Genomic DNA, 12,831 nt, shown 5'->3' with positions numbered 1-12,831 from the left:
TCTGCAGAGTCCGAATTAAATGAATTTGAGCCGCGTATCGAATCCGCCAAAAACCGGTTTCAATTGAGCACCGGCTTAAATCTTGAAACATTGAATACAATTTTAAGTGGAACCAACCATATTTGAGCCGCGTCTCAAATTTAAGCCGCGGCTCAAATTCTTTAAATTCGGCTGATCAGAACTTTTGTTTATTGAATTTTGTGATCAAGCATCTAATCACATTCACTCCAACGGATTAATTTCATTCCTCTTACTACTTTCAAATTTAAAAGTTCTTTTTTATTAACAATTATGGATGCCAAAGGGCGTATTCTTTTTATGAATTTTTAAATAATCAATTTAAAGCTAGATATACTTATAAATATCATTCTTAACTGCTAACTTTTAAAGAATGTTAAAAAAATACAATTACAATTGATTTTTACATCTTGAGAAACTAGAACGTTTTAAATTAAATTATATCCTGACAATCCTGATTTATAAGTTTATGACACGAGGCTTCAACATTTTAAAATCTCGAATTAATTCCTAATATGCTCGCAGTTATTCTATCTCTTCAAGGCAAATAGGATAATTTAAATTTGAAATAATTTAAAATTTTATAATTTGTCGATCGGGCCAAATTTTTTTGTGGGACCTCACATGACTTTTGGATGCGCAAAATTACAAAAGTTTGTCAACAAAAATGTTAGATTTTTGTAAATTTTTAAAAATCCACTGAATAATAATTTTTAGATCCGCAGACGAACAAAGAAAAGATGCTCAAGATAGAGCCGCAATTTAAAGTTAAAAGAGTAAAAGTAGAAAAGTCTAGTTTTTAAGATTTATCTATGCTAAATTGGATATTAGCTTTTTCAAATGGAAAATTTTGGTTTTTTAACTGTTACTTGAACAAATTTTATCTAATACACATTATTATAAAAGTAATAGGGTTGAGTCTTTGTCACTAACTCTGATTTTCTAATCACTCTTTATCTTTCACATGATCACATCCCATTGCCGTAGACTTTAGATATTTCAAACTTTGAATCATGTTACACGATCAGGTTGCAAAGATGTAGGGATTAGAAAATTTTAGTTTGTGAGAAAGACTCAATTCCTTTGACCAAAAAGTTAATAAGGCGATATATATATATATATATAAACGCGGCACATATTAATACAGGGTTAGGACTTTTATTGAGACTTTTGTGACTCACCAAAACTCTTAAAAACATCGATATAAAGATTAAACTAGGATTTTTACCTTGAATATGTATTCTTTAAGATATATTAAATGATTTGACAAAAGAAAAAACACGTTTTCATCTGCACTCTATTCTATAAGATATATTAAATGATTTGACAAAAGAAAAAACACGTTTTCATCTGCACTCTGCAGGGACTCATGAATGTAAAAGAAAAGACTCCTCCTGTGTGGATAACCCTGTTATATGCATTATAATATCAAGTACAAAAATACGTTTAAAATCAATTAATTAAAAGTTTGACCCTCTGATTTGTAAGTAAAAAAGACAACACAACAAATCAAGATTCTAAGTCCAAATTAAAAGTTAAGTTTTGACCTTACTGGCAAGTTCCAACCCCTATTTATGTTCTAAACCTGTCTTTCAAAATCGTAGAATCGCGATTTTAAAAAAGTTAAAAAAGCTGAATTTTATAACAAACTTTACAAAATGTATAAAACATTTGTTGCCTTTTAGACCTATAAAGCACACAAATAAATCGAAGGGAACCATATTTAAAAATATTAAATTTTTTATATATTTTTTGCAGTGGTGCTGGGTTGATCCTCAAGATGCTGTTTTGGATCGTAAGTCAAGATTTTTAAAGCTAAATACAAAAAAACATAAGTATTTTATTTTAGGCCTTCGCAGCATTTATTTTATGCACTTCTCGGACCCAAGCAAAAAATATGTTGGCATTTAATTTTAGGTAAATCTTCTTTGTCAAATCTATAAGATTTGTCTTAAAAAGGCCATACATATATATTCAGGGCAGAACACCAAATTTCCTTCAGATCCTTAATTTAGAGCATTTCTGGTCGCCAGTAAAGTTTCAAAGGACAATTTTTTGTTTTAAAAAATAATTTTATTCATGAACAGCATTTTTTTTTTAATTTGCACCCACTTTAAATGTTATGCACGTCTAAATTTTTTTTGGAAGTTATAATCAATGTTCGGACCTTCATAGTCTTCTCTACCAATAAAAAGCGTAAGCTAGGTATTAATTTTCAAAAATATTGTCTAAAGTACAAAACAACAATATACTCGTTGAATTTGAAAAAAATTAAATTTTTATTTGATTGAATTTTCTATCTAGTTAAAGAGGGATAAAATAGCACTTAAATTTGATTTTTTTTAAATCGTTTTTTCANTAGAGTTAAGATTGTCAAATTCACCAAGAAAAAAATTACACAATTATTTGGTCAAAAATTCACAGTATCGAAAAAATATTTTCTCTATATAATGTCTTGAAATCCAATCATAATTAATAAGACTAAATTAAATCAAAGGATTTAACACTTCATTTAATGAAAAATCTAATCTTAAAATCATGAAATTATTTTAAAGATAAATTCTGACAATTTACTTTTAGAATATTCCCAACAAAATTTGATCCAGCGCCTGATATAAGTTTAGGTAAGAAGATTTTTATTATTTCCAAATGTTTTTTTTGAAGGAGGATTCGTGATTTTTAAAATTTATTTCTTTGGTAGATGTTTGAAGGAAAAAAAACGCTTTATTAGTTATCCAGCATGCAGTATCAAAGTTCTAAAATTGTTTTCAGAATTCCTATCGTCATGCGAAATTGTGATCGACCTAGCTATCTAACTGATAGTTCGATCTATTAAACCGAAGATAGTTTGATCTATTAAACCAAAGGTAGTTCGATCTATTAAACCGAAGATAGTTTGATCTATTAAACCAAAGGTAGTTCGATCTATTAAACCAAAGATAGTTCGATCTATTAAACCAAAGATAGTTCGATCTATTAAACCAAAGATAGTTCGATCTATTGAACCGAAGATAGCTCGATCTATTGAACCGAAGATAGTTTGATCTATTAAACCGAAGATAGTTTGATCTATTGAACCGAAGATGGTTTGATCTATTAAACCGAAGATAGTTTGATCTATTGAACCGAAGATAGTTTGATCTATTGAACCGAAGATAGTTTGATCTAGTAAACCGAAGATAGTTCGATTTATTGAACCGAAGATAGTTTGATCTATTAAACCGAAGATAGTTCGATTTATTGAACCGAAGATAGTTTGATCTATTGAACCGAAGATAGTTCGATCTATTAAACCAAAGATAGTTCGATCTATTGAACCGAAGATAGTTTGATCTATTAAACCAAAGATAGCTCGATTTATTAAACCGAAGAAAGTTTGATCTATTAAACCGAAGATAGTTTGATCTATTAAACCGAAACCGAAGATAGCTCGATTTATTAAACCGAAGATAGTTTGATCTATTAAACCGAAGATGTAAAAATGAAAGGGGGTATAGGCTTACGGCGAAAAATAAGCGCTTTTGATCGCTACTAATCTTACTTCTGTCTGTTGCGTCTGTAAGGAGAAAACTGTTAAAAACAACATACCGAAGAAAGTAGCGTCCATGCAAATTCAGAAAGTTGCAAAATTCAACTCGGATCGTATAAAAATCAATATAATTCCAAACAAATCATTCAGATATTAGAAGCAATAATCATCGATAATTTTTCGACACATTCATATATAGTTGATGTTTCATAATATTTTGTGTTTGTCATGATCTGAGAGTTACTTTTGAAAAAATTTATTCCTGTTCAGAGGATTTTTGTTAATGAAGACGACATTTTCATATTTTCCAGGAAAGTTCAAAAATCCAGATCCAGCAAAATATTATTAAAAAAAACGAAATAAAAATATTATGAAATATTAACTATATACGAATACGTCGAAAAATAATCGATGACTATTGTTTGTAATATCTAAATAATTCTTTTGGAATTAAATTGTTATTTTTACGATCCGAGTTAAATGTTGCAACTTTCCAAATTTGTATGGACGCTACGTTTTGCAGCATGAGTCGCTTTTAACAATATTCTTGGATATTATAGACGCAACAGATAGCAATAAGATTAGTAGCGATCAAAAGCGCTTATTTTTCGCCGTTAGCCTACATACTCTTTCATCTTTCACGAACACTAGAAATGCGCAAGTTACTTTTAAGAGAAACCACAAACGAAAATAAGAGTTCTTAATAACAAATAATTAAGTTATACTTGATCAGACAAAGCTTTCAAGGGAACCGTTGTTGTGAATCAGATTTTCCATTCTACCAATGGTTGCTCACTTAAATCTACGTGATGAGTCCCTTTGATGAATTATATTTGTTCAGCTAGTATCAGGCTGGTCACACTGGACGAAAAGGACTCTATTTTTGACCCGGACACAAACCGGTAACAAACACAAACAATTATTTAGAAAAAACTTTTTAAAATAAAAAAAAGTTTAATGATTTGAATTTGAATTTCTAGATTTATCGAGGCAAGATTGGTTGAGGAAGGGGGTAGAATGAAAAATGGAGATTATGGTTACAATTTCAAGGTAATACCACACCACACATACGATTAATATTGGTTTATTTTTGCCTGTTATTTTCTGTCAGGCTCAAAATTTTGAATAGTGTATATCGGAAGTNTGGTATTTTATATGTTTCTCCTTTAGGTGGTATCATATATGTTTCTCCTTTAGGTGGTATATTATATGTTTCTCCTTTAGGTGGTATTTTATATGTTTCTCCTTTAGGTGGTATCAAATATGTTTCTCCTTTAGGTGGTATATTATATGTTTCTCCTTTAGGTGGTATTTTATATGTTTCTCCTTTAGGTGGTATACAAATAAAATATGTTTCTCCTTTAGGTGGTATACAATAAACGTACTTGTTTCTTCTTTAGGTGGTATCATATTTGTTTCTCCTTTGCTACGTCTCCTGGACAGGAGAAGGGGGAAGCCCATGTTGTGATTAATGGGAAGGAGGTTTATCACACTGTAGATTTATCCATTAGACCAAACTATGCCTGGCTGAAAGGAAACAAGCTCAAGGTAGTTATATCAAGGAGGGAAAGTAAAAAAGAACTGTAGGCGTAATTTCAAGTGACCCTCCATAAAAAGACAGTAATACTCGATTTACAACGGTTCTCTTAAAACCTTTATCTAATCAATAATGTGGAAGATATTGACGTTTTTCAGGGTTTAAAATTTATCAATTCTGATAATTAGTGTCTGTGTTCCTGCAGAGAAATGCGCAATTGTTATTTTTGTTAAGAAACCACAATTTGAAATAATCAGTTGTCAAAATGATAAACATTGATATCTAGTTTAAACTTGACCACACAGAGTTTTTAAGGGTACTGTTGTGAATCGGAAATTGGCATCTTTGAATTGAGGGTCACTTGAAATTACGCACACAGTCCCTTTAATAGGAAAAATAACTCTGACGACTTTGAGACTCAAGTTATGACTTAAATAGTCAAATGAACATAAGACACGGCAATTGTGCAGTGTAAACAGACCCATTTCACTGAATAAGGGATTTAATAACCTAGTAGTAAAGGTATTGGCTGTGTAACAACATCAAATACACTTTAGTATAGTTTTAGTTTTGTTTTCATCTTCTAGAGTTTTATGGTTCTTACTGTACACAATTCTAAAAATTCGGTTCGTACTTTTTTCAAATTTAAACTTGAAGTAAAACTTTGATTTTTTATTCTGAATTAAATGACATTGTCATTGTTAATTTGTTAACCAGAGATGATGATTGAAATTATGAATAAATAGCTGAAATCATCATATATGCAGGAGTTTAGTTACGCATCTTGTATCCTACAGGGGAAGCTGAAAGCATAGATTATAACAAAACTTCATCTTTAGCTTGGTGCACTGAAAGAGGAGTTTAACCCCTCATGGAAATACAAGTCATGCACAAAGATACCTGTTTTTTACTCGACCAGATGTGAGGACTGGGCTGCCATGGAGATACCTCTCAAGAGTGCTTTCAGTGATCACAACTCCCCAATTTGCATAAGGGGTGCAGTTATTGGTAAATTCCTTAATTGCCCTAACTGGGAAACAGTATAAAATGAAGGAACACAGGGAGAAATCCCCTATACCCTTCTTCCTACAAACCTCCTTATCTCTCTCCTACCTGCTCCACAACTCGATGTTAAAAGAACTATTTGGAAAGGCCTTAAAGTGTAAAATCAAGAGACAAGAAGCAAGAAGAAAAAATAAATTAAACAGAAAAAAGTGGAAGGGAAATCTCTTGACAGTAGAGATAAACAAGAAAGAAGAAGAAAACTATGAACAGGAAAAATAAAAAGGGGATTTGAGCTTTACACTATCTATTTTTTTCACCGATAGCAAATAAAGACCAATACACAGGATGGCAGAATGTCCCATCCCCCCCTCTATGTCCTACACGAGATAAAAAACTGGAAAATGTGTAAAACGCCTCCCTCACCCCTCTTCCCCCCATCAAGAAAATTTAATTGAAAGTGTGTTATAGCTAGGAATGCAGGACTTGACACAGCAACATGACTGATGCAAAATTTAAAAACAAACAAGGGAGCGAGAAACCTTGCCACTCTCAGAATATAGAATACTAGCCTTAGAGGTTGCTTGGGGCCCATCTTCTAAATTAATTGTGAACATGTTCTCTTTGTGTACATCGTAAAACAAAACAAAAATATTAGCGGATTTTCACAAAAAATTTCGTGGATTTTCAAAATTTTCAAAAATTTAATGAAGATTGAATTTTGATGGAGACAAATATTTCAAATTTTGATCGTTCATAAACCTTCCCTGTGGTCATGTGATGTCCCACACAAATTTTGGGCCCGATTGGTTCAGCCGTTTTGACGTTTATTGGATACAAACAAACAAACAGACAAACAGACAGAAAAGCCAAATTTATATATAGATAGCTACAGGGCTCCAAAAAATAATTCTGCCTCTGCAATTTGGCTATCTGTAGAAAACATCCAAAAAATTCATTTATTTTATTTTTAAAATTAGCTAAAGTATGATCGAAGGATGGACAAGGAGTGGATGATCAAGAAGAAGCAATGAAAAACAAGAAATATAGAAGTCTTAAAATGTTTCCATCTGATATCATATTGAAATTTAAAAGTATTGTAAAATTTAATTTAAATAAATTATTTAAGTTAAAAAAAATGGACGACAGTAAGAATTGAATATGCCACTTTACAAATCTACTTGACTTGAAATCTACAGTTTTGATGTTGACATTTTCCAATTTTTGCTACTTTTAGGAATATGTACATCATTTCAGATCTATGTAGAAATGACAAAAGTATTTAAAGAGAGTGCTCACGAAAAAAGGGGGGTCAGTGTGAATCCTAAAAAACTCTGATTTGCTACTTTATTTCTCTCTGTTGAAAATGGCTAAAAAATCTTATAGGCCAAGAAAGAAGTCATGATTTCACTATAACTGCAAAATTCCACTCAAACCGTAAATAAATTCTAAATGTCATGATAGGTTTTTAGAGACGAATAAATTTGTAGGTGGGACATTCGATTTCCAAGCTAAGTGTGACTGGGGGCCAACTCTACGGTTTAATAACAGATGTTCAGGTAATGAAAAACAAAATGGCGTCAGAAAATGGCGTGAAAATTGGTGTTTGAAAATGGCGGGTAAAATGTGAACTTTATTATTTTAGGTTTTTACCCGAAGACTTGAATTCTCCGAAATGGTTGAATATACAGCCTGCACAAAAGAGTAAAAATAATTATTTGAATTATGAATGAAAAAATAATGAATTAAAATTTAAAAATGTGGAATATTTTAAGACTTGTCGGAGATCTGTCCACTTGGTCAAATATTTCAAGATGGGAAGTGTACGGAGCAGGTGACCTTCTCAAAGTTGAAAAAGAATTTTTTTTTTATATTAAAAGAGCTTAAATCTTTTGTATTGGATAACCTTAATCTCGATTGCTAAATCTCTGTATCCATTATTGACACTTTTAATTTTCTTCTTTAATCCTCTCTTTTGAATATCCCTTCTGTATTCTGATCAATGCTAGTTCTCTAAATGATCAAAGGTAATGTTTAAAACTGTTCAACTTCTGATTTGGAATCGACACATTGTATAATTCCCAACGCTACACTCTTAATCTTAGGCTGATCAAGGATGACGGAGATATTCTTATTTTATCCGCAAAAATGCTTTTAATTGTTGATAAGTCCCCCTCAATACATTAATACTCATATAATGATATTTCAGTTGATGAGCTAAGTGTTGATCTGGATGAAATATGTTCCTCTGAATACATGGATACTCATATCATGATATTTCCTGCCTGGCTTGTCTACTCAGGTTAGATATATAGCTATCAAGCATCCTTTTTCAATGGATTGAAAATCCGTGAGATTTTTCAAAGTATTACGCTTTTGTAGAGTAATATATAAAAGCCCAAAAAAAACTGGAGTAAAAAAATAATTTAGGACCATATGGCCTTTTTCTTAGTAAGGCCCAATGTGTAGTGCCACAGCTAAAGTTCGAGGCAGTAGAACCTGCGGTACAGGAAAGGCTAGTTTTCGACACAAATTCCATCCATTCTGTTCAAGCATTTAGTTCTAAATATTCCTAGTTCAACTCTTCTCCCTATTCAACAAATCAGAACTTAAGACAATTTTACAAAACTTGTTTCAACCTTTAGAGGCCGAGGAGATGTGTCACAGATTTGGCGGTTGGGTTAATTTTGATGCTGATCCAGATCTACTCAAGGGACGTGATATGATCATGTTTGAGAAGGTGAAACAGTTCTCCTATGGAAACCAACCAAATGATAGGTATACTTTAAATAAATTAAACAATACTACTATTTTTTTGGAATTCCTGTATGTCTAACATTGAAATATTTTAATAACAGGTCTCTCTGATTAAAATTTCTTTTCTACAGCGAACTTTAAGTTTGTTCTTTCTGGTTGACCTTTTTTGACCTCTCTTTGTTTTTAATTTCTATATTTGAAATCTCTATGTTCAACCTCTCTATGTGTGACCTTTCTATGTTTGACATCTATGCTTGATCTCTATACATAACCTCTTTCTTTAGCTTCTATATTTTATATCTATATTTAAACTCTCTATGTATGATCTTTATGTTTGAACTTCCGATGTTTGACTTCCTTATGTTTTACCTCTTGCTTGATCTCTTTGTTTGACATCTATAATTGACATCTATGTTTGACATCTCTATGATTGACCTTTCTTTGTTCAACCTCTCTTTGTTTCCCCTCTGTATATAAACATGTAATAAATCTTGTGTAACAAGATATCTGTAAACCTAAAACTATGTTGTACATTATTACCTATCTACGTTTGTAAACTCATTATTCATTTGAACTGTGCTTCAAATTAATATGTAGCATGATTAGCCTAATCATGTGATATAACTGTGCTATAAATACATAACATGATTAGCTTAATCATGTGATATAACTGTGCTGTAAATACATAACATGATTGGCTTAATCATGTGATAGAGATAATCGAATAAGTACATTAAAACTTAAACATAGCTACCTAAAATAAATTAGTTTAAATAGAGACTCTCGGGCAGCTGTAGTACATTTGAATTTCCGAGCCGGGTCAACCTTTCCGGTCCCAGTTTGTACGGTATTGCCCGGACATTGGGTCAGACTTGAGGTTTGATTTACTTTTACTAAAGGATCAGAGGTGCGTGGACTGTGTACTGGTTACTGCAAGAGAGTAATCGTTTCCTGTTTTGATAAGCAGGTTGAGGATTGTGCCCATTGGTTTGGAATTGATAATTATGAGCTTCAGATTGAAATCCATAGCTTACGAGATCGAGCCCATTGGTTTGGCATCAACTGTTTTAGCGCTTTTGTCCTTGTCGACATTGAAAGCTAACGAATTGTACCTGGATAGATACGGGTCGGAGATCAGTTTATGGAGTATGACTTTTACTACAAAACCCCTATATTTATAACCTCTTTGGTTAACTTCTATCTTTGATCTCTATGTTTAAGCTGTCTGTGTATGACCTCTATGTTTGACCTCTCTGTGTTTGGCCTCTCTACATGTGACCTCTTTATGTTTGACATCTCTATGTTTGACCTCTCTATGTTTGACCTCTCTATGTTTGACCTCTCTATGTTTGACCTCTCTATGTTTGACCTCTCTATGTTTGACCCTATGTTTGACTTCTCTATGTTTAACCTCTCTATGATTGAACTCTACGTTTGACTTCTATGAGTAAACACTCTTTGTTTGAAGTTTCTAAGTTTGACCTCTATTTATAACCTCTATGGTTAACTTCTATGTTTGATCTCTCTATATTTGACCTCTGTATATAAACCCTTATACATATAATCTCTTTTTTTAACATCTATCATCTCTAAGTTTAAACACTTTATGTATAATCTTGATGTTTGGTTGGACTCTCTACGTATGACCTTTACAGTGACCACTCTATATTTCGTTAAGTCCTATGTTTGATTTCTATGTATTTACTTTATCTTTCACCTGTCTTTGTTCTACTTCTCTATGTTTAAATTATCTATATTTCCAGGTGTGGTAAACGGTTATTGATCGGTATAAATGATTTAGAAGAAGAAGGTGTCTGGAGAATTACAAGAACTAACCAACTACTAGAAAACTTTCTTTATTCTTAAACCTTCGATATAAAGAACAAACCTAGTTTTAATTAATAAGATCTTTCTGTTGAAGTAGACATTTTTAGGTCGTCATTTAATCTCATTCACTGTGAGTAACCCTGTATAATGTTAATTTATTTAGTATCTTTATAAAAAGAGATCCGCATGAATATACGCAATTTTTTTTGCACTAAAACTGCAGAAACTAAAGATTGCAGATTTGTAAAGGTTGTGCTTGTGGATTTCTTCTCTGAAGAAAAAGACGATATTTTACAATTTCAAGATTTTATTAAGGAGAAACTGAAGCCTCTTGTTTTATGTGTTATTTTAATACTCCACCAACACTTAGACTAAGGTTATTTCTTTCTTTTGATGTAAATAATACAAGGGGACAACAATTTGACTCAAGTTATGATTTTAGCAAGGATGTTTATAAAGGTTAGACATGCGGAGAAAGTCCTCCCATCCTCTCACCAACAATATTGTTACGAACAACCTCCGCTAATAAGCAGTTACGTTATATAAGAATTTTTAGTGTTCGCTGTTCATTGCTAGGAAAACAACATGTGAGCACAATCCGAGTATCTAATTCTAGCTTTAATAAACAACCTTAATGTACACATATCCAATTTTTTAATTAGTTGATTTTAAAGCTATACTTTGCAATCTTCTCAAAAGCTCGCCTCAAACTCTAATTTTGTAATCCTTTAAAACGTTGTTAGCATGAATTCTGTTAGATCAAATAAGCTTTTTTTGAAAAATCAAAGGTTTACACCATCAGGTTACAAAGATATAGAGTAGAAGCTTTTTAGTCCGTGGGAAATGCTCAATTCCTTTGTATCATCATGGATTCCTTTGTATCATCATGGATTCCTTTGTATCATCATGGATTCCTTTGTATCATCATGAGTTCCTTTTGTATAGAGGTTTGTGTGCTGAACAGCGTACCATTGATACATTTTATACATTAGCTTGGGACAATATCAACTCTATACCATACTACAATGATGTTTATAAAGGTTAGACATGCGGAGAAAGTCCTCCCATCCTCTCACCAACAATATTGTTACGAACAACCTCCGCTAATAAGCAGTTACGTTATATAAGAATTTTTAGTGTTCGCTGTTCATTGCTAGGAAAACAACATGTGAGCACAATCCGAGTATCTAATTCTAGCTTTAATAAACAACCTTAATGTACACATATCCAATTTTTTAAAGCTATACTGGCGGCGAAACTATATTCCTTTAACAACATGAAATACATTTCGGACTGTTCAGATTTCGTCTTACTGTACCTACGTTTTATAGACATATGACTGAGATGTTGATGTATAATTTTATTTGTCAATTATCCTTTTTTAAATAAAAATTATAGTTTGCAATCTTCTCAAAGCTCGCCTCAAACTCTAATTTTGTGATCCTTTAAAACGTTGTTAGCATGAATTCTGTTAGATCAAATAAGCTTTGTTTGAAAAATCAAATGTTTACACCATCAGGTTACAAAGATATAGAGTAGAAGCTTTTTAGTCCGTGGAAAATGCTCAATTCCTTTGTATCAACATGGATTCCTTTTGTATAGAGGTTTGTGTGCTGAACAGCGTACCATTGATACATTTTATACATTAGCTTGGGACAATATCAACTCTATACCATACTACAAGGTACATTTTATACATTAGCTTGGGACAATATCAACTCTATACCGTACTACAAGGTACATTTTATACATTAGCTTGGGACAATATCAACTCTATACCATACTACAAGGTACATTTTATACATTAGCTTGGGACAATATCAACTCTATACCGTACTACAAGGTACATTTTATACATTAGCTTGGGACAATACCAACTCTATACCATACTACACGGTACATTCTATACATTAGCTTGGGACAATATTAACTCTATACCATACTACAAGGTACATTTTATACATTAGCTTGGGCCAATATCAACTCTATACCATACTACAAGGTACATTCTATACATTAGCTTGGGACAATATCAACTCTATACCATACTACAAGGTACATTTTATACATTAGCTTGGGACAATATCAACTCTATACCATACTACAAGGTACGTTTTATACATTAGCTTGGGACAATATCAACTCTATACCATACTTTTAT

The 12,831-nt window shown here is 32.0% G+C and overlaps 1 protein-coding gene and 1 long non-coding RNA gene across 2 annotated transcripts; both read left to right on the top strand.

Moving 5' to 3' along the window:
* Window positions 1-2,596: 2,596 nt before the first annotated feature.
* Window positions 2,597-4,597, top strand: LOC111702214 (uncharacterized). Its single transcript, XR_002765375.1, has 3 exons — window positions 2,597-2,642; window positions 4,389-4,449; window positions 4,528-4,597. It is a non-coding gene; the product is annotated as an uncharacterized LOC111702214 (long non-coding RNA).
* A 346-nt stretch (window positions 4,598-4,943) lies between these two features.
* LOC111702208 (uncharacterized) lies at window positions 4,944-10,709 on the top strand. The gene is made up of 7 exons (XM_023473822.1): window positions 4,944-5,095; window positions 7,577-7,645; window positions 7,732-7,790; window positions 7,862-7,920; window positions 8,296-8,388; window positions 8,732-8,864; window positions 10,607-10,709. Exons 3-7 carry the CDS (start codon window positions 7,762-7,764, stop codon window positions 10,707-10,709), a joined length of 417 nt encoding a protein of 138 aa, XP_023329590.1. The 5' UTR covers window positions 4,944-5,095; window positions 7,577-7,645; window positions 7,732-7,761.
* The last annotated feature ends 2,122 nt before the right edge of the window (window positions 10,710-12,831 follow it).

Source organism: Eurytemora carolleeae, unplaced genomic scaffold (genome assembly GCF_000591075.1).
Source record: "Eurytemora carolleeae unplaced genomic scaffold, Eaff_2.0 scaffold141, whole genome shotgun sequence".
Lineage (NCBI taxonomy): Eukaryota > Metazoa > Arthropoda > Copepoda > Calanoida > Temoridae > Eurytemora > Eurytemora carolleeae.
The sequence above is the reverse complement of the archived record's forward strand: the minus strand, read 5'-3'. Positions and strand labels throughout refer to the sequence as shown.